At 48.0% G+C, this 25,263-nt stretch overlaps 2 protein-coding genes across 6 annotated transcripts in view; both read right to left on the reverse strand.

The window, feature by feature from the left end:
• The window catches only part of ARHGAP4 (Rho GTPase activating protein 4), a 47,506-nt gene extending 36,336 nt beyond the window's left edge, over nt 1-11,170 (reverse strand). Inside the window, exons 1-5 of the mRNA XM_074206885.1 lie at nt 10,885-11,170; nt 4,743-4,950; nt 4,468-4,630; nt 2,875-2,937; nt 2,309-2,500 (exon numbers count right to left, since the gene is read on the reverse strand). Of these exons, the coding sequence (XP_074062986.1) occupies nt 2,309-2,500; nt 2,875-2,937; nt 4,468-4,630; nt 4,743-4,950; nt 10,885-10,951 (693 nt within the window). The 5' untranslated portion in view covers nt 10,952-11,170. The remainder of the gene's footprint in view (nt 1-2,308; nt 2,501-2,874; nt 2,938-4,467; nt 4,631-4,742; nt 4,951-10,884) is intronic.
• On the reverse strand, nt 4,863-25,209 carry NUDT16 (nudix hydrolase 16). 5 transcript variants are annotated; one of them, XM_074206894.1, is made up of 3 exons: nt 25,025-25,198; nt 24,633-24,908; nt 4,863-4,950 (listed from the first exon to the last, which is right to left on the reverse strand). In XM_074206894.1, the coding sequence occupies exons 1-3, from the start codon at nt 25,160-25,162 to the stop codon at nt 4,933-4,935; spliced, it is 432 nt and encodes a 143-aa protein (XP_074062995.1). In that variant the 5' UTR covers nt 25,163-25,198; the 3' UTR covers nt 4,863-4,932. The 5 variants fall into 5 exon arrangements, with proteins under 5 accessions (XP_074062995.1, XP_074062991.1, XP_074062992.1 ...); XM_074206890.1 differs by lacking the exon at nt 4,863-4,950 and adding an exon at nt 11,416-12,338 and having other exon boundaries at nt 24,665-24,908; nt 25,025-25,209; XM_074206891.1 differs by lacking the exon at nt 4,863-4,950 and adding an exon at nt 12,108-12,338 and having other exon boundaries at nt 25,025-25,199.
• Between the last annotated feature and the right edge of the window lie 54 nt (nt 25,210-25,263).

Here is a 25,263-nt window from a genome sequence, read left to right on the forward strand (position 1 = left end):
GTTTTCTCTCCCCTTCTCCCTCTGACTGACAACCTGTCCACTGGGGTGCCCTGTCCCTCTCCCTCCCTGCCACTGGGCGCCCAACCCTGCCCATTGGGGTGCCTTGCTTTCTCTCCCCTTCTCCCTGTGACCTGGAACCTGTCCACTGGGGTGCCCACTCCCTCTCCCTCTCTTCCTCTGGCCCCCCATACCTGCCCATTGTGATGCCTTGCTTTCTCTCCCCTTCTTCCTCTGACCGACAACCTGTCCACTGGGGTGCCCTGTCCCTCTCCCTCCCTGCCTCTGGGCGCCCAAACCTGCCCATTGGGGTGCCTTGCTTTATCTCCCCTTCTCCCTCTCACCCACAGTCTGTCCATTGGGGTGCCCTGTCCCTCTCCCTCCCTGTCTCTGGCCCCCCAAATCTGCCCATTGGGGTGCCCTGCTTTCTCTCCCCTTCTCCTTCTGACCAACAGACTGTCCACTGAAGTGCCCTGTTCCTCTCCCTCCCTGCCTCTGGCCCCCCAAACCTACCCATTGGGGTGCTCTGCTTTCTCTCCCTTTCTCCCTCTGACCGACAACCTGTCCACTGGGGTGCCCTGTCCCTCTCCCTCCCTGCCACTGGGCGCCCAAACCTGCCCATTGGGGTGCCTTGCTTTCTCTCCCCTTCTCCCTCTCACCCACAATCTGTCCATTGGGGTGCCCTGTCCCTCTCCCTCCCTGTCTCTGGCCCCCCAAATCTGCCCATTCGGGTGCCCTGCTTTGTCTCCCCTTCTCCTTCTGACCGACAGCCTGTCCACTGAGGTGCCCTGTTCCTCTCCCTCCCTGCCTCTGGCCGCCCAAACCTGCCCATTGGGGTGCTCTGCTTTCTCTCCCCTTCTCCCTCTGACTGACAACCTGTCCACTGGGGTGCCCTGTCCCTCTCCCTCCCTGCCACTGGGCGCCCAACCCTGCCCATTGGGGTGCCTTGCTTTCTCTCCCCTTCTCCCTGTGACCTGGAACCTGTTCACTGGGGTGCCCACTCCCTCTCCCTCTCTTCCTCTGGCCCCCCAAACCTGCCCATTGTGATGCCCTGCTTTCTCTCCCCTTCTTCCTCTGATCGACAACCTGTCCACTGGGGTGCCCTGTCCCTCTCCCTCCCTGCCTCTGGGCGCCCAAACCTGCCCATTGGGGTGCCTTGCTTTCTCTCCCCTTCTCCCTCTCACCCACAATCTGTCCATTGGGGTGCCCTGTCCCTCTCCCTCCCTGTCTCTGGCCCCCCAAATCTGCCCATTGTGATGCCCTGCTTTCTCTCCCCTTCTTCTGACCTACAGCCTGTCCACTGGGGTGCCCTGTCCCTCTCCCTCCCTGCCTCTGGGCGCCCAAACCTGCCCATTGGGGTGCCTTGCTTTCTCTCCCCTTCTCCCTCTCACCCACAATCTGTCCATTGGGGTGCCCTGTCCCTCTCCCTCCCTGTCTCTGGCCCCCCAAATCTGCCCATTGTGATGCCCTGCTTTCTCTCCCCTTCTCCTTCTGACCGACAGCCTGTCCACTGAGGTGCCCTGTTCCTCTCCCTCCCTGCCTCTGGCCCCCCAAACCTGCCCATTGGGGTGCTCTGCTTTCTCTCCCCTTCTCCCTCTGACCGACAACCTGTCCACTGGGGTGCCCTGTCCCTCTCCCTCCCTTCCTCTGGCCCCCCCCAAACCTGCCCATTGGGGTGTCCTGCTTTCTCTCCCCTTCCCCCCTTATCCACTACCTGTCCGCTGGGGTGCCCTGTCCCTCTCCCTCCCTGCCTCTGGGCGCCCAATCCTGCCCATTGGGGTGCCTTGCTTTCTCTCCCCTTCTCCCTCTCACCCACAATCTGTCCATTGGGGTGCCCTGTCCCTCTCCCTGTCTGCCTCTGTCCCCCAAATCCTGCCCATTGTGTTGTCCTGCTTTCTCTCCCCTTCTCCCTCTGACTGACAGCCTGTCCACTGGGGTGCCCTGTCCCTCTCCCTGTATGCCTCTGGCCCCCCAAAGAGGCCCATTGTGGTTCCCTGCTTTCTCTCCCCTTCTCCCCCTGACCCAAAACCTGTCCACAGGGCTGCTCTGTCCCTCTCCCTCCCTTTTTCTGGCCCCCAAATCTTGCCCATTGGGCTGTCTTGCTCCCTTCTCCACTCTCAAAAGTTTTCCATTGGGCTGCCTTGCTTCCTCTCCCCCATTTCACCTGATCTCCCAAAGACCTGCACAATTTCCTGCCTTTGTCCCTTTCTCCCTTCAATACCCACCCACTGGGGGGCTTCATCCATACCCTCTCCCCCTGTATTTACCCACTAGAATCCTCCCTCACTTCACCCCAAAGCCCTTTCCTTACCTTCTCTACTAAGCGCCCGCCTTTCTTGAGAGAAGTTCTTCGAGGAGGGGCCCAGCTATGACCATCTAGACCTTGGGAGAGGACTATCTCACCAAATCGGGCAGCTCGCTTCTCCTCCTGTCGTTCAGCTTCTCTTAACTTGCCTTCTGAGCTTACACTCTCCGCCCTGTAAGTCTGATAGGTTTTCATGGCCTGGGGAAAAGTAAAAGTACACAATGAGACACTAACCACTCAGCTTTTTGACACCTCCCTTCCCAAGCGGTTTGTCTACCCATAAGCTACATCCCTTACCCCTTCTTTTTGGGGGGCCTGGAGGGCCAACCAGGAGGGCCGGTAATTAAGACCACTCCCTTCAGGTGAGGGCAGCAAACTGCCCAGGCAAGCCCAGGGTCATAATATAACAGAGCCCAATGGGTGTCATAAAGGGCAATATTGCAGAGCCTTAGAGATGGGGAGAGTCCTTAGCAACCAGACAATCAAGCCCCATCCCCCACCCCATGCCAAGTGCCCCACCCTCCCATCCCCCCCATTGCAATGGTCCCATCCCCCCTACCCCCCATCCTCACCATCTGTAGCTCCGATACCACTTTCAGCAAATCTTCCTGTAACTGCTGCTGCAGATCTTTACTCTAGGGAATAAGGAGGGAAGTGGGGCTCCCTGAAAATAGTGGGGTTCTTGCCCCAGAACAATACCCACCTGGCTCCTTCCTCCCTCACAAAGGCCACACTCCTTCCCCCATAGCCAGTGTCTACTCTGATTCATCCATCACACACTCTCCAATATACTCACATTTACAATCACAGAGACAGATATTCAAACATACAAATATATCAGCATACACATATACAGATAGATACATACACAAACATGCACAAGCATATACCCACACACAAACACACATATACCCCAACACACAAAACACACAAACACACAACTGTACACTCATACACAAAATCAATCTACATACACTTGAACATACAATCACCAACACAAATAAACACATATACAAAAAGACATACACAGAAAAATATACATACAGACTTAAACGATATAGTCACAACCACACACAAATGTACATATACAAACTGCAATATATGCCCATACAGATACACACACACAAACATTCATAACAATTTACTCACAAAAATTATACATAAACACATACAAATATACACTCAAACACACAAATACATATGCACACACAAACATACACACAAATACACAAACACCGAAATATATACACAGTCATACATATAAGTGTACATGGACACACATACACATGTAGTGAAATAAATACACATATACAAACACACATACAAGTACAGATATAGATGCAAACACATAGAGAAATATAACTATATTCATATACAAATACATATACATGCATACTCACACAAATAGACGCACATATATAACTCCACACATATATACAGAAACAGACAAAATAAACAAGTATACATACAAACACATACTCAAACACAAAAATACACATATCCACAAATACATGCATACACCCTCAGACACATAAAGATACAAATATGTACACAATCACACAATCACAAAAATATACAAATACACACACACAAGTACACAAACACCACTATACAGACAAAAATAAACACACATATACACACACACAAGTACACAAACACCACTATACAGACAAAAATAAACACACATACACACAAAATACAAAAATAAATATATACACATAAGTATACAAACAGATGTATACATACACATACAAAAACACATACACTCCAAAATAAACACACATACACTCAAATTCATGTATTCAAATATATATACAAACACATATACCAACATACGAAAGTGCATCACTGCTCTAATACCTCAGCTGAAACTGTACCCCTTGCCTGAACTGCCACCTGAGCTCCTCTGACTCAGGCCCACTGGTTTTTAAGGCCCAGATGTGATACCGTCTCCTCCCTAGAAGCTGACATGCTGAAGACATTCTCCAAGCAGGTAATCCACATCAGTGCTGTTCACAGACTTGCCACACACACACACACACACACACACACACACACAAACTGCTGGCCCAGAAGGACTGGCCCCCTTTTCTGTACCACTCCCTTCTGCTACCCATCCTCCAGTTGACACTGAGCCCTCTCTACCCCTGGACCCAGGCGGTCACCTTCTTCACCAGCCGCCCCACGTCCTCTCCAATGTGGCCGAGCTGCTGGGCCAGGGGCCCAGCCAGCACCTCACTGAGGGCCCCGTGATCCCGGCTCTCCTGCCGAGTCTGCTGCAGCAGCACATACCAGCAGTGCAGGGGAGACAGAAGGGACGGCTCCTTCCTGGGGGGTGACATAGGGGATGGGCCAGGGGCATGGAGGACCCAAGGCCCCCCACTACACTCCATCACCCCATCCCCTGGCCAACCCTCAGATGAGGCCCTTGCCCTAATACCGGAAGCTCTGTTGGTCCTTGTCCTTGCCACTGATCCGGCCTCCTCGGCCCAGGAATCTCTCACTGAGCTTCTCCAGGCCCCTGGAATACTCCAGCTCCACCTCGGCCCTTCGCCGCATGAACTCAGCCAGGTCCTGAAGCAGCTCCCTTCGAAGCTCCCCCTGACCCTCTAGGCACCGGAGCTGCTCTGTCAGCTGCCATCGAATTTCTGTGGAGTGGGGTGGGGGAAGTGGAGAGGGGGTTCAGCCCTCTGGAGAGCTGGACCGAAGGGGAGGGAGAAACATGAGAGTATACAAGACAACCCCAGAACAAATGAGGACAGGGGTCCACTTGGCTTCCATCAACATTACTTGTGTGAGTCCTCATAAGCTCATGGGCCTAGTGCTAGAAGGACCTCAGAGGCCCCCCATGGCCAAATCTAATTACTTTGATCAGACCACTTCCCCTCTCTTTCAGGGAAGCCTCACTGACTGGTCCATCACTGCCAACACCACTCCCTCCACTAGCAGGGTCGAGTCCTATCCATTCTATCTCTTCTTATTCCTAGCATGCTTACTTCCAGCTCAGGTCTCCACTACATCTTATTAAGTTATTTGGCCAGGATCACACATTGGAGGAGTATGGGGCCACGGAAAAACAAAAAGCTAGCAGTAAAAAATTATATTAGTTCAATTATAATTATTTTTTAAAAGGAGCAGCCTTGATTTAATAAACCCCATGTTTTATAGCTCTTATTACTAATAAAAAATTCATGAGATTGAATAATAGGTTTCATGTTTATAGGTATTGCAAAGTTTACCAAATACTTTTTTTACAACTGACCTGCATAAGTGATAGAGTATCATGATCTCATTTTACCGACAAAGAAAAGGAGGCCCAGAGAAATGACCCAACTCCCAGTCCCAGGACAAGAGGAGGAGGAAGCCTATCTTCTCAGTCACAGCACTAAACAACTTCCAGGTATTTGTTACTAATCTTCCCTAGGTACGGGATGCCCTCCCCTTACCCTTCCATTTGAACCTGCTAAATCCTACCCAACCCTTAAAGTATAGCTCAGGCTCTCCAAGAAGGCTTCTCAGACTTGTCTCAGTCTACTCCCACCCTCTCAACTGGTTCTCTAGAGGGGGATGAGCTCCCCAAGGGCAAAGAACAGGGTTTAACTCAAATCTATAATTGTCTTTCAGCAGCCAGGGGGCACTGCCTGGAATCAGGAAGACCTAAGTTCAAATCAGACCTCAGACACTTAGCTGTGTGACCCTTGGCAATTTGCTTCACTCTGTCTCAGTTTCCCCATAGGTAAAATGAGTTGGAGGAAATAGCAAAACCACTCCAGGCCCCCCCACTTGGATCTTTACCAAGAAAACCCAAATGGGGTCAGATGGACATATTTGAAAAGAACTGAATAACAAAATATGTCTCTATTGCACAGGTTTTGCTCCAGCTCCATGAGATCATTCTCCTCCCTTGCCTTTGCTGGCTCTTTGCTTCAAAGTGTGTATGTCCCCATTATGTCCCAGGTCTTCTGTAGTCTCCCTGGGTGGTCCAATGTCAGCAACCCTTGTCCCATTTAACAGGAAAAAATTCTCATTTCTACAGCCTCAAAGGGTTACAAAGTCCTTTCTCCCTCACCTGGAGCCTGATGGTAAGTTTAGTGACTGTCTCTAGGCAGGAAAGACTTGGAAGTTTATTCTGCATTAATAACAATTTCTTTAGTCTAGACCATCAAGAAAACTATAAATGGAGCCCTGATTTGTAGGGGTTGCTGATTTCTAAGGTGTAAAGGTTCACAATCTCAACTGTCAGCCTATTGCAGCTTCGAGGAGGCCCAGTGGATCTGCCAATCCAGGTCTAAATCTGACTGCTTCACTAAGCTGCCCCTCTGTCAGGGAAGACTGGTTATTACTGCCACCCCCATCCCCTCCATGAGCAGGGTCAAGTTCTATCCATTCGAGCTTTTCTTATCCCTAGCATCCTTACTCCTAACTCCAGGCCATATTACAAGAACTATTCCAGGAGCCTACAGTCAGTCATTACGGATATATTAAAAGTCTGCTGTGGGTCTGGCCCTGTGCTAAGTACTGGGCCCTGCTCTCAAGGAGCTTATAATGGAGTGGGGGAGGCAGCAGGTAAACAAGTGTGTACTCTACAAAGGAGCTATGGGCAGGATAAATAGGAAATTTCAAGGGAAGGCCCTGGAATGCCCAAGGGGTAGGGAAGGCCTTCCTATAGGAGAGAACTGAAAGGAAGCTCAGGAGGTTGGAAGTCAGTGGAGGTGGTGGGACATTACAGGCTGGGGGAAGGGACAGCTAGAGAGAATGCTGAGAGCTGAGAAATGGAAGGGCTTGTGGGTAAAATAGGTCACTGAACCACAGAGTACATGGGCAAGGGAGGAGGGCAGGTTATAAAAGGCTCTGAAAAACCAGGACCTCTGTTCTTTCTCTTTCCCTCCAAATGATTATCACACTTTGCCAAACATTATATCATTTGACCCTCATGACAACCTGTAGCAAATATCTCCATCCAACAAACCAGGAAACCAAAACTCTGAGGTTCTGTGATTTGCTCACAGTAATTGCTAGCTTGTAGTAAAGCAGGATTCAAATCCAGGGCTCTCACTAAGTCACTCTAATTTTTGTCATTATGCTCAAATGTTTCCTATCAAATCATAAGCTTCTAGTGTATATTCAAACCCAAATTCAGAGGGTACATTTTATTGAATACTTCTATATGGATGAGGTGAAGACCAGCCTCCCCTCACCCTTGGGTCACCACACATTCGACCAGAGCCTAGTGAGGCCTCTTGACCAGCCCTACATGAAGGCAAGAGTGGACACACTGGGCAAGAAGCCTGTCCAGAAGAGACCTTCTTGGGCCTCCAGCTCAGGCCAAGCTCCCTTCCTCCTTCATTTCCTGTCCATAAGCTCTGGAAAGCCCCTGGGCTGCCTCCCTAGAGCTTACTATTTCCTTCCCCTTGGGTGTCAGCTAGGGTTCTCGCCCCACACTCCAATGTCCTGAAGCTGGTCTCAAGGGTTCACTACTTCATCTCCCTCCCCCCATTAGCAAGACACCTTTGGGCCCCCTTTCGTCCACCTTCACTAACAGAACCTTCACTAACAGAACACCAAGATAAGTTGGTGAATGGCCAAGTACAGAACAATGGTAACAAAAATAAGGTTTCCAATTCCAGGTTTATAGTTCTGTTAAGGTCAGAGTGTCATTTGTTAACTCAACTAAAAGTCCCAACTTCTGTGTACCCCCACCCCTCTTCCCTAGTCTCTAATAATAATGAGCTCCACTTCCAGTAAGGGGGGGAGAGGAGTACATTGACTAGCCCTCAGATGGTTATCACCTGCAAGAGCTTAGGCAAGTCACCCCTCTTCCTGAGTCTCAGTTTACCCCCTTACAGAAATGGGGGGGGGGAAGGAAGGGGATTTCTGAAGTCTCTTCCAGTTCTAAAGTTGTGAATTAGATACCCTCTCTTTGTTTCACTGATTGATAGGAAGAAACATCATCTAAAGCAGGAGGCTTTTGAATGGTGGGGATGCTACCTTGTGTGAGCTAGGCCAGGAGTTCTTTAAAGTCCCACTTGCCTCAGAGATTCTGGAAGTGGACTACCACATAGGACCCTGAGTTTAGAATCTGCTACTTAGTCTTCCTTGGTGTGTACTCTCAACCACCTGAAAACCCACTCTCTATAATATTAGAGGGTCACAGTAGATTTTACCACCCTCTCTGGTCCATCCAAATCTCTAAATTTTACTTGCTTAATTGCCCACACCCTCCTTCCCCTAGCCTAGGCTGTGAAGCAAGGGTGGGGAAAGTTTTTTTTTTTCCTGCCAAGGGCCAAAAATTAAAAATTAGACTTCTATATTTGATCAAACATTTAATTAATTCACAGTTAACAAAGGCTCCTAGATTTCCAGTTTGGCCACCTTCAGTTGTCTTGGCGACACCAGACCAAATGATTTTCCATACATTTTCTGCCTCTACCCTAAAGAGATGGGCACTTTTTTAAAAGTTAAAAAAGTGACTTCAAATTAACTGGTTTTTTTTGAGAACCTCCTCTTTGAGACAGTGTGGTGTATCACAAGATGGCAAAAATGGTGGACTAGCAGTCACTATCCCTGCCCCCACCCTGCACATTATATCACATACATTAAATTTGATAGTAGTCCTTTCTATAAATACACTATAAACATACTTTTGGTGTACATTTACAAGCTAAAACTGCTTAGTTCCCTTAGTAAGGAAAACATTCACGAACTCTTAGCAAATGGTTCAGTCTTCAGTTTCCAAAGTAAATAGGATTTGATGCTTTGCTTTAGGCAACCTGGGCCTGGAGGGTAGTGGGACATTTGTGAAATCAAACAAAATGATGACATCCAAACTAATTCTTCTTGGTTATGGCTGTGCACTGTTAGTAAGGGTGTGTGACATATGAAACTGAAGAGTTTTGGGGCAACTGGAGAGTTTATGGTCCAGAAAGGGAAGTAAAAGGAAGCCAAGAACTATCCTGTCCTCTTCAAATTTCCCAAGGGTTTTGGTGGTAACTAACCACTGGTCTCCCTCATACTCATCATGCCCCTACTTCCATTGAAAAGTATTCCAGCATGTGAATGGGGAGCAGAGTATCCAGAGGGCTATGACTCAGAATGAACCCAATGAGAAAGTAAGGGCCTTTTTTGGGGGGAGGATGTTGCAGGTAGTTGGGAGGGGTAGTCAGTGGGACTAATGACAACATCCCATTCCAGCAAAGATCCTGAGAAATCAGAGTGGAGAACAGGAGAATAACCTGGAACCATGCCACACTACAGCTGGCTGAAGAATGTGTAAGACTGTTTTAGACTAGAGAAGAAAGGAGGGAGGGGGCAGAAGAAGAGTTAGCTACCCTCAAGCATTTGAAGGGAAGTGGCAAAGACTTGTTTTGGTCTTAGAGGAAGGTAGATTTTGGCTCAGAGCAGTCCACAATCAAAATGGGCTGTCTGTGGGGGACCTTGGGAAATCATAAACAATACTCTCAATTTACAGATGGGGAAAGTGAAGTCATCTGGTTCAGGGGCAACTCAGTCACTACTGGAACCAAGGTTCTGTCTCCAAGTCTAGCACTTTGTGGGGCCTTGAGTGGCCCGTGTGTGGTTGGTACTGACAGTTGATTAGGTATGAGCCAGGCTAGGTGGTCACTCCTGACCTCAAAATTTGATCATATGCTTATTATATACCCAGGTAGTACATACCATTCTCCTGCCAGTCTCTCTTCTGAACTCAACTAAGAACTTTTAAAGGAGATGTTCATGATTTACATATGATTTACATGAAGTCTAGCTGTACAGAGAAGAGAGTTCCTCTCCCTCTGCCCTTGAGAGTTATATTCTCTTGGGGGGGGGGGGGCTGTGGAAGGTGGGGAGAACAATCACCAAAGCATCAGCATAGCAGTTGGAGAGCCAGCTGGGTTCTGGGGTGGTTCAGCTTCCTAGTCAAGGGGGCCAGGGCTAGGCTGAGTTCCATTGCACCATCTGTATCTATGAGGAGCCTCTTTGTCCATTTGTAGGGCAAAGGATGGAGAGACAGAGTTCTAATGGGAATGAGGAGCCTGGCAGGTCCTAGCTTGGGAGCCTCCCTAGCCAGCCTTTGAGGGAGGATGCCTGGCCTCACTTGAGCATCTCCCAAGGTTGTGAGGAAGCAGTCTGTAGCTGGGTTATCATTAATGCCCAAAACCCTGGCCTGGAGTCAGGAAGATCTAGGTTCAAATGTGACATCAGATACTTGCTAGGTAGTGGAGGGACTGTGGGCAAAGCCCTTAAACCCTGCGTCAGTTTCCTCAAGTATAAAACAGGGATTTTAAAAGCCCCTTGTTGCCCAGGATGGTGAGAAACAAATGACAAAATATTTCTAAGAAGTCCTGGATCTATAACAGGTGATGAAAGGCTTATTCCCTTCTTCCTGCATGTTCATGGGCCCCAAAGAGCAGCCAGGCCTGGAAGGGGGTCAAGGGGGGGATTGGAGGGAGGGAAGAGACCAAGGGGGGGGGAGGCTGGGGTGCAAGCATAAAAACAAAAGAGGAGCAAAGCGCCAGGGGAGGCTGGTGGGGTTCTTGAACCTGAACTGTAGCCGGGACAACTTGGCTGTCTCCTGCCCTTCTCACCTTTGACCTGAGACTCATAGTCAGTCAGCGACCCTCGATCCTTCCTCAGTTTTCCGTGTGACGCCATGGCATTGGGGGGAGGGGGAGAGGAGACCTTGAAGGTAGGAGGCTCCTGGGGGCAGTTAGCACCTCGTTGGACGAGGGTGCCCCCCCGGTCACTCTGTGTCACTCCAGGCTGTTGGAACTAAGGTTTCCGGCTCCACACGTGCTCCCACCCGCGAAAAGAGAGGGTCCCTGGCCCCAGCTGCCAGCCAGTCTCTGCCATGAACAGCCTGCTCCCCCCTCGTGGCTCTGGATCGGCCCCCCTCGGCTCAGCGCCCAGTGGGACCCGCCGAAGTCAAAGAGAAAAAGGAAATGAGAATGGGGAGGGGAGGGGAGGGGGAGGATCCAGGCCCCAGGGGGGAGGGGCAGATGCTTAGGCTGGGGTTCCTCCCCACCCAAGGCCCCAAGTACAGTCCGGGTCCCAGGCTGGGGCACCACCTCTCACCGTTTCTTCCCCCTCCCCCAGGCCCACACCCCGTTTGCTACACAACCCACCCCACACAAACACCCATACACTCGGTGACAGAGGTGGGGAACCATTATCAGCGTGGGGGGGGACCAGAAAGGGGAAGGGCAGCTCAGGGTTAGTGAAAGAAGTCAGGGGCACAGTACGTCCTTTACCAATCTGGGTCGCAATTTCGCATGAGAGGAGAGATGGGGTGCAAGTTGAGGTGCCCCTCACCACCTTTTGTGGGGGAGGGAAAAGTTCCTTATTTCTCTTCATTCCCCCCTCATACACAGTCCAAGGTGCTAACCACTTCCTGCCAGCGGAAGGAGCTCTTCGGGCTCCTCCGCCAACCCTTGGGGCCCTGGCCCTCCTAAGGGGGGAAGAGAAGCCTACTGGCCAGTGGTCTCCGTGGGGCAGCCCACGGACTGCTTGGGTGGCGAGCTCATTCCGCCAAATACTCCCACCCCAAGGACTCCAGTTCCATCTCCCCCTACCCTCGTGGGCCAGTCCTAGAGCCAGCCCAAGACTGGGGGGAGGAAGGCAGGCAGGACCCCAAGGACCTGGCCCCTGCAGCTCCTGACTACGAAGGGGCTCGGGCGTGGGTGTGGGACGTGGGAAGGGGGGATGGGCAGGCCATGGCGGAGCGTACAATGAAGGTCACACGCTTCGTGTTCCTGGAAATCTGTAATCAACACCATCAACCACAAAGGGGAACCTCCTCCCCCTCCCCTCCCCCTGCCCCCAGGTCAGCGCCGCTCCGGGACGACCCCTTCAGGGGCCCTGGGCCAGCGGCCCCCTAGTGGCGAGCAGGGGGCAGCTGCCCAGTCTCCAGGAGCCCCAGGCCTTGCAAGGCTTCCATCAGCTGGTCGCGAGCAGCACCTATGAAGGAGTTCTCCAGGAAGGCGGGGAGCCCTCCGACCCCATCCCGAAGCGTGTACAGTGGCACCCGCACGAGCCCCATCACCTGCGGAGACAGGGGCGGGGGGCGGAGGGGGGGAACAGTGACTGACCTACCCCAGGCTCAGTCCTACCCTGTCCTGCCTAGCCCAACTATCCCCCCAGCTGAAAGTGGGAGGGCCAGCCAGGGGCACGGACAAGGCCAGCAGCGCCTGGCGCCCCCCAATGCCCATTTTGGACAGTCACCTCCACTTCCCCCTACCCGTAGCTCTTAGATCTGCCTTCAAGGCCTACGCAGACCAAGCCTGGTCTGCACCCTCTCCTCAGACTCCAAGCTTTCCTTTTCCCAGAAAAACGTGCTCCGCCCCCCCATTCCTACAACAGCAGTTGGAATGGGGTGATTTAAAGCTCATCAGTCCCTAAAGGTGATGCGGGAGCCTGGAGCCTATGGCTTGAGCTCAATGGATAAAGAATCAGCCAATTGGAGGGTGGGAATAAGGGGCGGCTCCCACCGCTCCTCGACAGCCAATAATGGAGCTCATCTCCAGCACAACCACTCCTCTCCCTCAGCGCCCACCACTTCCCCATTTTGCCCCCTCCTCCAACTGTGTAAACTCCCATCCTCCTTTTCCGAGGTGGCCCCCCCCCAAGCCCAACCTACCCGGTGTCCCCACCCCTCCCGGCTCCAAATAGGTGTGTCCAATGGGCAGGGACCCCAGAGGCCCCACTCCACATTCTTCCTTTAGGGTGGGCCCGTGAGGCTCACGCGAGCAGCACGTAATGACACTCAGATCACATGTTCTTTTCTGCCACCGCCTGTCTCCCTGTCCCCCTTTCTCAGCTCCCCCCAAGATCCAGACAAGGACCACATCGCGCCATTTCTAGCTACACAACAGCTCTCCCACCTGACACAGCTACCACCTTAGCTCAGGCCCCATCCACCTCTAGCCTGGATTATTCCACCTGCTTCCTAACCCATCTTCCTGTCTCAAGTCTCTCCCCACTCCAGTATGGAACTAACCATGAGGTATATATAGCTCCTCTACTCAATTAACTGGGCCCACCGATTAGCTTCTAAATCCCTTTACAGCCTAGTCCAACCTATTTGGTAGCCTCACTGGACATTACTTCTCTTCCAGAAGCTAACGTTCAAAGCAAAGTGGCCTTTCCTCCCTCACAATGCTCCATCTCCCTCTTTGCTTTTGAAAGCACTTCCCTCCTTCCTGTCACCTGAGTCCCACTATTCCTTTAAAATGTGGGTCAGACCCTGGTTTCACGAGAAGAGAATGAAAACGCCAATGCCTTTATTATATGACAACATAAAGGCACAAAAAAGCTGGAGTGGGGAGACATTTGGAATTGCCATGGGAAGCTCTGGTTCTACTAGAAGTATACCAAGATAAGACTGCAGCAGTGGCTCATATTTTTCTTTTTAAAATTAATTTATTAGATTCCAATTACATGCACTGATAATTTTCAACAATCATTTTCATAAAGTTTTGAGTTTCACAGTTTTCTCCCAACCTCCCCAATAGAGCAATCTAATACAGATTATACATATATGAGTACTTTAAACATATGGTCCATATTTTCCAAGGTTCCCACCAGAACTCAAGGTAGGGCTTACTGTAAGTGATAATGAACTGCACTGAATTCTTTTTTTCCCATCTAATAATGTAAATAATAACTTTTATAATAAAATGTGGATCAGAGGACCAACTAGGGTAGCAGAGTAGATAAAGCACCACCCTGGAGTAGAAAGGACCAAAGTTCAAATCCACTCAGATACTTACTGTCCGACCCTAGACAAATCACTTAACCCTGATTGCACACTCTTTCTCCCCCGCCCCAGTATCTCATATTTCACTGTATTAATGTGGCTATTAATGTGGCTGTGCACATCATATGGACTTCATACCTTTTGATAAGGATTTGTCTCCTCCTTTAGAACATAAGTTCTTTAGAGATTGTTTCAATCTTTCTATCTATATCTCCCCCAGTGACTGTGCACAGTGTTTGGCACATTAATAAGCATTAAGTGAAATTTGTTGGGGGGGTTTTTTGCAAGGCAAATGGAGTTAAGTGGCTTGCCCAGGGCCACACAGCTAGGTAATTATTAAGTATCTGAGAACAGATTTGAACCCAGGTACTCCTGACTCCAGGGCCGGTGCTTTACCCACTAGGCCACCTAGCTGCCCCAGTGAAATTTGTTGATTGACTTCTGCCACCTTCACAGGTTCCTTGTTCTTTTCTTGACCCCCTGATTCAGTTCCCTAAGGATCTAGTCTATTTTCTCTTCCTTGCCTATCTCATTCTCTGACAGTTTCAATCTCTACCTCCTTTCAGATGACTTGCAAATCAGGGCGACTAGTGCATAAAGCACCGGCCCTGGAGTCAGGAGTAACTGGGTTCAAATCTGGTCTCAGATATATAATAATTACCTAGCTGTGTGGCCCTGGGCAAGCCACTTAACTCCATTTGCCTTACCAAAAAAACCCTAAAAAACAAACAAACAAAAAAAACCAGATGACTTGCTAATCTATAAATCTCACCTTGAACTCCACAGTCACATTTCAGATTCCCTAGAGATTTTCAAATAGTGAAAAGCATATCACTTTCTTCTCATTATGCTGGCTTCACTCTCTGACACCCTGCCTCTTCTATTCATCAAATTCACAAAATTCCACAGGCCACTTAGACTAGCCCACATCTGAGAATCTCCTCTAAATCAGCCAAAATACCCAGTAACCCACAAGGCTAACTTTCCCATCTCTACAAATCTTGAAAAGCATAAGCCACAAAACAACAAAACAGATCCTTGAGAAAGATATGAGAAAGGAACTGGCAGGATTTGTGGAACAATATTGTAAAGCCAATGGTATCTTTTTGACCACACAATCCACTGAGTGATGTAGAGAAAAGGGAATTTCTTGTCCATTCACAGGTTTGATGGCTTTTTGACTCTTCTTGGAAAAGTGTTTGCTTTGACAGAGATCACCTCCATATATACACACACATCTCACAATCACAGTGATTTTCCAAAAGGTATAACAAAAATAACCCTAGGATTATAAACATCAAGAGTTGAAAAACTAAATCCTGATGTGATCTTTTGTCTCTTTCACCTCCTCTCACCTCCAGTTACCAGATGCTATCATTGACATATCTGAAGTTTCCCTTGCATACCTCCCCATCTTTTGCACCCCTCTGTTACTCAGCTAGCCTCCCTCAGGGTTTCCCCAACTCCTCTCTTGTTACCACTTCCAGAACAATCTTATTCTTAGATCTCGTCATAATGCTCTTCTGCTAAAAAATCATTACTCTCCCAAGTAAAGCTCCAACTCCTTTAGCTTACATGAATACAAAATCTCCAAGCTAAAGTCACCAGCTCAGGCTCTAACTGAGCCAAACTCCGCAGTGGGGCATCCCCCCAGAAAGGGATGCCCTCTGGGTGCCACCTATTGGGAAATGTCTGCTGACAAGTTGCAATTTGACTCTTTATGACTTCCACTGGGCGTTCCTGGTTCTCTCCTCTGAGGTCAAGGACTAGTCACCTTCATAGACAGCTCATACTGCCCTCCCCCCTTCTTTCAGCCCTCACATACTCAGGTCCTCCTCCAATCTTCTTGCCATCCTGGAAGTCCACCTCAGGATTCCAGGCCTTCCTGAAAGGTTCAAGCCAGAGCTGAACACAGTTCTCCAGGTATGGACTGACTAGGGGCCTCCCTAGGTCAGGGTACAGAACATCCCTTTAGGTAGCTCTATTCTGAGCCTGCTTTTCATTAACACCAACTCCCCACAGAAGCTCCACTCTATGCTTATCTTATGCTTACTTAGGAAGTTGACTTTTAAAACTCAACTACAGGACTCTACATTGGTGGGCTTAATATTAGGTAGAGCTATGTAGCTATAGAGCAGCCACAGCTACATCCAGCCTTTGGTCCCCTTGTTGGTTGTGTGATTCTGCAGTCTCAGAAACTCAATGGCCATCATGGAGCTACACTGAGAGAGGTACCTTCCAGACATTACACATTCTTGACCAATGGACATTCAACTCCATCTTATTCTTACATTCAGCCCATCTTGCCTATGGAAATGTTCTTACTTAGGGACTCACTCTCCCAAGTGTTAACTACTGATCCCAACAAGGGATTTGGGAGCTCTCATTCCCCCCACCCCCAAGTCACTGATTAAAATGTTCCACAGGGGCAGGTGGCTACGTGGTGCAGTAGATAGAGCAACAGCCCTGGAGTCAGGAGTACCTGAGTTCAAATCCGGCCTCAGACACTTAATAATTACCTAGCTGTATAGTCTTGGGCAAGCCACTTAACCCCATTGCCTTGTAAAAACTAAAAAATAAGCCAGCCTCCACCCAGCTAAGACACTGAAGGCAGGGGTGAGACATGGCTCTGCCCACATTACTCTTCTGCTAACAAAGCTCTGGTACCTCCAGGAGCAAATGTCAATTCCTTTAGTCCGCAATTCAAAATTCTTCAAAACTCCCGCTTATGCATCAATCAACTGATTTTGCATATTATACCCTTTGTTTCCTCCCATCTCCAATTGCTTATCGAAAATCAAGAATTGAATAGTCCATAGACATCTTAAACATGTCTAAAATGGTAAGACAGGTGACACAGCTGCTAAGTGATGGCAGTGGAGTCAGAAAAATTGACTTCATCATTCTCCCCAAAACTCTCCCCAACTTCCCTCTTATTGTTGAAGACACCACCATCCTTCTAATCACCCAAGCTTTCAACCCATCACTCCCCATATGGAATCTGTTGCCAAATCTTGTTGAATCTCCCTTCCTAGTGTCTCTTCTCTCCATTGACCCTGGTCCCAACCTGGTATCCCCCCTTATGATCTCACTCCTACTGACAGAACTCTGTGCCTCAGATCTCTCATCTTATTCCTTTCCACATATCCTATGGCCAAGTAACTGGCCACCCTGCTGGTGCTTTCACTCAACACTAGAGAGTCATTTTCTGACTATCCTTTTCCCATGCTTTTTTATTCTCACCTCCACCTTCTGGCTTCCTTCAAATCCCAGCTAACATTTTACCTCCTGCAGGAAGCTTTTCTCAGTCATTCCTCCTAAATGCTAGGGCCCTCCCTCAGTTGATTACCTCCATTTCATCATTTGCTACACTGAGCTCCTTGAGGACAGGGGACTGTCTTTTACCTGGCTTTAACATAGTGCCTGGCAAACAATAGTCATTTAATAAATGCATGACTTGAGCTAAGTAGACCTGATCTGAGCCATTTTCCTCCCAGCTAAAATGACCAGCTTGCTGTCCCATTCCACCTCTGTATTTTTCTACAGGCTATCCCCAGTACCTGGAAGCACTCTCTCCTCAACCATGAGAGAAACTCCGGCTTCCAAGGAAACAATCCCTGGTCCCCCTCACAGTCTATTCTCTCCCAGACCCCTAAATCGACCCCAATTATTTTGTTTTGCTTTGGGGAGGCAATTGGTATTAAGTGATTTGCTCAGGGTCACAAAGCTAGTAAATGTCAGGTGTCTGAGATTGGATTTGAATTCTGACTGTGGGCTGATGTTCTATCCACTGCACCAATTTTGTTTTTATCTGTATGGATGCATTTCTACCCTAGAGAAATGTAAGGCAGGTACTATCTGGGATTTTATGTTTGTTTCCCTAGAGCCCAGCCCTGTAGGCAGAATATTTCCAGAAAACACCTGAAATGAACCAAACAGAGCTGTTTCAAGTTCTGCCCTCTGAAGTCAGGCAGAACAAGCCTCACTGTCTTTCTGATTGGATCCCACAAGGACAGCAGGGAGTTGGGAAGGCCCCCCCCACTTCCTCCCTGACCTCTGGGTCTGAAGACCCTTCTAGTACGGGAGAATGCCAAGGAAGCCCATGCCACCTTGGGATAGGTCAAATTGTTGTGAAATTTCCCTTTAAACTGACATTAAAGGGCAGCTAGGTGGCGTAGTGGATAGAGCACTGGCCCTGGAGTCAGGAGTACCTGAGTTCAAATCTGACCTCAAGACACTTCATAATTACCTAGCTATGTGGCCTCAGGCAAGCCACTTAACCCCATTGCCTTCCAAAAACCATAAACTGACATTAAATCTACCTCCCTGCCCCTTTTACCCAACTCACTGGCCCTGGTTCCATGCCCCGAACCTAGCCTACACTCTTCCAAAGGCAAGTCCTTCAAATATTCCAGTCACAACCTGCAGATCAATTTCACAATTAACCCTTAGATCAATTTCACTATTCTGTTTAGGTTTGGTTTTGTTGGTGCATTTTTTTGGCAAAGATAACTGGAGTGGTTTGCCATTTCCTTCTCCAATTCATTTTACAGATGAGGAAATTGAGACAAACAGGGGGAAGTGACTTAGTCAGGGATACCCACTGTCTGAGGCTAGATTTGAATTTCTTGATTCCAGAGCTGGCACTGGCTGATAATTGCCTCACTTGCCTGCCCCATACATTTTCACTATAGTTGCACAAATAAACTTAGCCTACAGGTGTTAGTTTCCTGCTCAAGAAGCTTGGCTTGGCTCTCTTACTTCCAAGAAAAAATACAAGTTCTTCAAGTTTGAAAATCTGCCTGCCGTCTCTTTTCAGGCTTATTGCAGTTTCCTACCAGAGCTGTCCCAAAGTGGAAGAGCTCTTCCTTGATGAAATTTTTTTGGTTTGGTTGGGGTTTTTATTTTGGGGGGAGTGGGCTTAATTTTTTTTTTTTTTACCTATGGGTTGTCATAACTCGAATGCCCCATCCTTTATGAACAAGGGATGAATAACTAACTGATCTGGTCCATCCCCCCCTTCCCCCCCCCCCCCCCCCCCCCCCCGACGCTGATGAAGGACATCATGTGGTCAGGGAAAGCCGACTGATTTTAACAGCTGCAAGAGGGAATCAGAATTACAAGCTCCTCAATTTAGAGGTAGAAGGAACCTCAGAAGCCACCCAAGTCAACCCCAATCTCATTTTACAGATGAGAAAACTTTGGCAGACAGAAATGAAGTGACTTGCCCAGGGTCACCCAGCTGGTAAGAGTCCGAGGCAGAATTAGAACTCAGGTATTCTTCACCTCCACATTGCAAGTTCTATGCACTACCTCAAATCTAGCCTCACATATTCCAAAGACCAAAGTATAGGAATTGGGTAAGATCACTAGAAGTAATGGCATTTCTATAGTGCTTTGAGATTCATGAAGCACTTTATATACATTTCACCTGAGTTCCTTCATACCCCACAAGGGGACTCTAATGGGGCATCATTAATTATAGCCATGGGCATCTACTTAAGAGCTATGGATAGAGCACCAGACCCAGAGGCTGAAAGGCTCATATTTATGACTTCAAATCCAGCATCAGATCCATAGGGGCTATGTGACCCTGGGCAACTCATTTTACTGTTTCTCTCAGTTTCCTCATCTGTAAAATGAGACAGGGAGGAAATGGCAAGCTCCTTCTAGTATCTTTGCCAAGAAAATTCCAAATGGGGTTACAAAAAGTCAGAAACAACTGAAAGACAATAACATTCCAATGGTCTCATTTTACAATGGCCATGAAATAATTTGTCTAAGGTCATACAGCCAGTAAGAGTCATAGGTCAGATTTGAACCTAGGTCTTCCTGACTCCAGGTCCAGCCTTCTTTATACTGTGCTATACTGACAGTAACAAGTTAACTGTGAGTAGATTATATTACATACTTAATTGGTCTAAGTCCAGCTCAAAGTCAAATAGATCTATGGCAGGGTTTCAAAATTATTTAGAAAACAGTTGAGTGATTAAGAACAAGGCAACAGACTCTAGCCTTGGGTAGGCCTGTAATTCATTCTGATCTCTCCACCCTGTAACTTAATACCAGACCCCACTTGAGCTCAGTCTGAACTTTTACAGGGAGATGGACTGCATGCTGTCTCTAGCTGAAAGACTCAGCTCTGCCACTGAATATGTGACCCTGGTCAAGTCACAACCTCTCTAGGTTACAATCCCCTCACCTGTAAAATATAGACATGAGATCAAATGATTTTTAATCCTTTCCGCTCTTAAACTCCATTGTCTTGCTATCTCAGGACAAGATTCCATACCAAGGCTAGGCCTAGAATTTCACAGAATATCAGGGGAGAGGTGTACAAAGACAGAGGGGAAAGTTGGTTATCTTGTCACCCGTCAGTATAGCACCAAAAACCCTTTGTCCTCCAATCACAGACTTTCAGCACAGGAATGGGTATATTCAATGGCTTTCCCCCCTTCCCGCAATCACTCAGCTTCAGGTCTTTGAAGTTCTTCCCCTCTAGCCTCTGACATTCACCTCTTCTCCCCCTATGAGACCTTAGAGAAGCCTTCTGATCTCCCTGCCTTCAGTCTCCCCTCTCCAATGCCTCATCTTCACAGCAATTCAAGTGATATTGGAAAGTGCAATTGTGGCCCTGCCAATGGTTCCTTCTTAACTGTAGGATCCAATTCAAACTCCTCTTATTAAGGATTTTTTTTTTTTAGTTTTCTGCAAGGCAAATGGGGTTAAGTGGCTTGCCCAAGGCCACACAGCTAGGTAATTATTAAGTGTCTGAGATCGGATTTGAACCCAGGTACTCCTGACTCCAAGGCCGGTGCTTTATCCATTAAGCCACCTAGCCGCCCCTATTAAGGAATTTTTAAAGCCCTTCACAATCTAACTCTGACCTTCCATCCCAGGCCAATCACTCTCCTTCATAAACTCTTTATTCCAGTCAAATTGGCCAGCTGGATATTTCTGTGACAAGACATTCTAATTTTCCCTACCATATACCTTTATGCAGATTAAACAAGTGGGCTCCCTCTACCCTCACCCCTAATGCCTTTCCACCTCACTGCTACCTCTTCCAATTACTAGCTCCCCCTCAGGGTTCAGCTCAGATGCCTCCCCCTTTGAAAAGCCTTTTAGTGTATTGATTAAAGAAATGCAAATTAAGACAACTCTGAGGTAGCACCTCACATCCATTAAATTGATTGAAATGACAAAAAATGAAAATGATCAATGTTGGGAGGGATGTGAGAAAATGATGACACTAATGCACCCTTAGTGGAGTTGTGAGATGATCCAACTATTCTGGAGAGCAATTTGGAACTATGCCCAAAAGGCAACAAAACTGCAAACCAGCAATACTACTACTAGATCTGTAATGCAGAGAGATCATAAAAATGGGGGAAAAGACCCACATGTTCAAAAATATTTACAGCAGCTCTTTTGGTAGTGGTAAAGAACTGCATATTGAGAGGATGCTCATCAATTGGGGGCATGCCACAAGTTGTAGTATAACAATGTTACAGAGTATTATTGTTCTATAAGAAATCACTAGCAGGTAGACTTCAGAAAAACCTGTAAAGACTTAACATGAACTGATGCTGAGTGAAGTGAACAGTGTCAGAAGAACACTGCATACTATAACTTAACATTCTATTATGTTCAACTATGATGGATGCAGCTCTTCTCAGCAGTTCAATGATCGAAGATAATTCTAAAAGATTTGTGAGGGAAAATGCCATCCACTTCCAGAGGAAAAAACTATAACCTCTGAATGCAGAACATTTTTTTTGCAAGGCAGAGGGGTTAGGTGACTTGCCTAAGGTCACTTAGCTAGGTAATTATTCAGTATCTAAAGTCACATTTGAACTCAGGTCCTCCTGAGTCCAGGGCCAGCACTCTATCCATTGCACCATCTAGCTGCCCCTTATCCACCAAATTTAAAAAATATTTTTAAAATTTTTTTATATGAGTTTTTCTTTTCATGTTTTTTTTCCTCCTTTTTTCTGGTTCTTCTTTCATAAAATGGCTAATTTGAAAATATGTTTAACATGACTGTACATCTATAACCTTTATCAGATTGCTCACTGTCATGGGGAAGGGGGAAGGGAAGTAGAAAAACATAGAACTAAAAATCTTACAAAAATGAATGATAAAAACTATTTTTATATGTAATTGGAAAATAAAATTAAAAAATAGTGGATTTTTAAAGAAGCCTCTTGTGGCTTCTTCATTTTTAGTGCCCTCCCCCCAACTTGGAAATTTATACTTAACTGTGTATACTAACCAAGTAATCTGATCAGAAGGTAAGCTTCTGGAGAACAGGGATCATGTTATTCAACAAGCATTGACTTAAGTACCTACTAAGTGTCAAGCATTGTGTTAGGTGTTGAGGAAACAAAGACAGAAACAAAAACTCCTGGATCTCTAGATGCTAACATTCTCTTGAGGGAAAACAGACAGAAAATCGAATATAAAAATTGTAAAAAAAGATTCCCAGGGGAAAGGAGGACACTAGAATTGAGAGCTCACAATAGCTTCTTTAGGATTTGGCATTTGAGCTGGCAATGAATGGAACTAGGGATTATAAGCAGTTGAAATGAGAATGAATGAATTCCAAGTATAGGAGACCACCAGCTCAAAGGCATGGAGGCAGGAGATATGTTCAAGAAACAAAATGGCCAATCTGGCTGAAACATAGAATACGGGAATGGTGAGGTTTTAAAAGCAAGTCTGAGGAGTTGACATTTGATGGAGTCCCTAGCCTACAGTTTCTAGCAGTCTGGGGAAGCTTCCCAGGATCAGACTTTTAAATGCATAAAATAAGATAGATTACAAAAGAAGGAAATAATATTCAAATAGTTATCCAAATATTCCTAAACAAGTTTGGGAACCCCAGATTAAGCACTGCAGCTTTGAGGGTAGAGAAATTATATGGTAGTCACTGGCAGGGAGGCAGTCCAGAAGACCTGATTCAAATCTGGCCTCAGACCCTGGTCAGGTTATCTGCCTCAGTTTCTTCATCTGTAAAATAGGAATTAACACCACTTATCTCCTAGGGTTATTGTGAGAATCAAATGAGATCACATTTGTAAGGTGTTTTGCTATCTTAATGCTAGCTACTATGGTCACATGGTCTGACCTGTGTTTTGGGAGCATCCTGCTGTAGCCGGGTGGAGGGTGAATTGTGGAGGGAGAGGCTGAACAAATTAGGAGGCTATAGCAACAACCCAAGCAAAAGGTAATGAGAGTCTGAGTTAAGTGAATGAACAAAAGGAGGTAGATGAGACACCATAGAAGCATTATCTGCAGCAATTGGAAACTAATTGGATGGGGAAGAGAGTGAGTTCTGTTTTGGACGTGATGAGTTTGAAAGGTCTGTGGGACACTGAGTTAGAGCTAGCCACCAAGTATTTAGTGATACAGGACTAGAGAAAGAGAATGAGCCTAGGGTTAGATGCACAGAAAACCAAGGTCTTTTTTTTCCCCTTTAAACCTTTTTGCTCCCAGAACTTAGCACAGTGTCTATCACATCAATGGTACTTAAATACTTAATGAACTGAAATGAGATCATTCAGTATCCACTTGTTTCTGACAGGTTCAACCTGTTCTTGGAGTAAAGCATTTCTGATAGCTGTAGTAAGCTGTATGGGGGAGCAGGGGAAAGGAAAAGATCCATTCCCTGAGTTGAGAGGGCTTTTGGCCTGGCAGGGAAGCAGATCTGTAACTCCTAGGTGGAGAACTATCTGAAGAAGATGTACAATCCAGTATTGTAAAGGAACAAGGAATCAGAGGGTCTGAGTTCAAATCCCAGTTCTGCTCTTAATATCTTTGAGATGTTTTCCAAGTCACTGTTCTCCAGCTTTTCTCAAAGTTGAACCAGACAATCAATCTGTAAAATCTAAAACAGCCAGGGGAGGTGGGACAGTCAGGGGTGATGGGTGGGGGGAATATGTGGACTGAGTAGGAGACCTAAAGAAGTCAGTGTAGCTTGAACAGGAGACAAGCAGGGTGGGCTGAGGGAAAGGAATGGAGTTGAAAAAGCAGGTTGAGGATGAGATCAGAGAGGGACAAGAATTCCAGGTCCTAGGAACTTCCTTTGGAAGACAATGGAAGACCCCTTGAGGAGGGGAGTGGGGCCAACTAAAGATTTTTAGTAGCGTCAAAAGCAGGGCTGGCCTGGAGGGGAGGAAGAGAGAAGAGGACCAGACTATGAAAGCTACTTGCCCCAGGCCAGGAAGAGGGAATAAAAACCTGGACTAGGGAGAAAGCAGGGGGGAAGGGAAAGGCCGTCCTAAGAGCCAATAGAGAGGCGAACCAGAGGGAACATGACTGAGGGGAGGGGCTGGGATTGGGGATCTGCCTACTAGCTCCATCCAACAAAGCTTCCGGGAAGGAAGGGGGGAGGGGAGGTGACTGGGGAAAAAGAAAATGAGTGGCCAGAGGGTAGTCTGTCCTTGAGCCCAGGAGGACCCGACACTAGGGTCTTTCAGATGCATTAAGCAGCTGTAATAAGTGCGGTTGGAGAGGAAAGTTGGAAAATGGGGGGAGGGAGTGCCTCTCGAGGGAAGGGACCGCCCCCCCTTTGCCCACCTCCAGCCCATGGTCCTTGGCACGCGGGGCACCTGCTTCCAGCGCCAACACTTGGTCCATCGTCAGTTGCTTGACGTAAAAGTGAGCTACGATGCGGGGAGGGGGGCTGGCCGTGGCGTGGGAGCTCCGGTAGTCTCCCCGATCCAAACTGAAGGCGGCTGCCCCCTCGCCCAGCTCCTCCAGCAGCTCCCGGTTTAGGCCCGCTTCCAGGCTGCCGTCCTGGGGGTCCACGAAACCTCCCGGAAAGCCGAGCCGCCCATCAAAGCGCATCTGCATCTGCCAAGGAGAAGTGAGGAGTGAATGGGTTCCCCCCAACCCCCAACATCCCCGCCGGCCATCCCGCCTCCCAGCGCCCACAGGATCCTCCGCGGGGACCCCGGTCGACCCCTCACCAGCACCGCGTATCTCAGCGGAATACGGCCAAACAGGCGCCCTGGGTCTGGCGCGTAAAGCAGCGCGTGACACGCGTGGCGCCAACTGGGCCCCAAATCCAAAGCCTCAGACAAGCTGATCCGCCTCACCCCGGCCATGCCTCGGCTGCCCGAAGGCTCCAGGGATCCTCCTCGGGGGCAGGGCCGAGAAGGGGGCGGGGCTCAGCTTTAGGGCGCTCAGCCAATCCCCAAGGTCTCTA

This window comes from Macrotis lagotis, chromosome X, assembly GCF_037893015.1.
Source record: "Macrotis lagotis isolate mMagLag1 chromosome X, bilby.v1.9.chrom.fasta, whole genome shotgun sequence".
Taxonomy (NCBI): domain Eukaryota; kingdom Metazoa; phylum Chordata; class Mammalia; order Peramelemorphia; family Peramelidae; genus Macrotis; species Macrotis lagotis.

Excerpts from the sequence above, each read along its gene's own strand:
- NUDT16 (XM_074206890.1), bottom strand. The coding sequence starts at position 25,162 with ATGGCCGGGGTGAGGCGGATCAGCTTGTCTGAGGCTTTGGATTTGGGG. Across the intron at positions 24,909-25,024 it reads CGCTGAGATACGCGGTGCTG|ATGCAGATGCGCTTTGATGG; the intron begins GTGAGGGGTCGA and ends TCTCCTTGGCAG. Across the intron at positions 12,339-24,664 it reads AGTGTTGGCGCTGGAAGCAG|GTGATGGGGCTCGTGCGGGT; the intron begins GTGCCCCGCGTG and ends CTGTCTCCGCAG.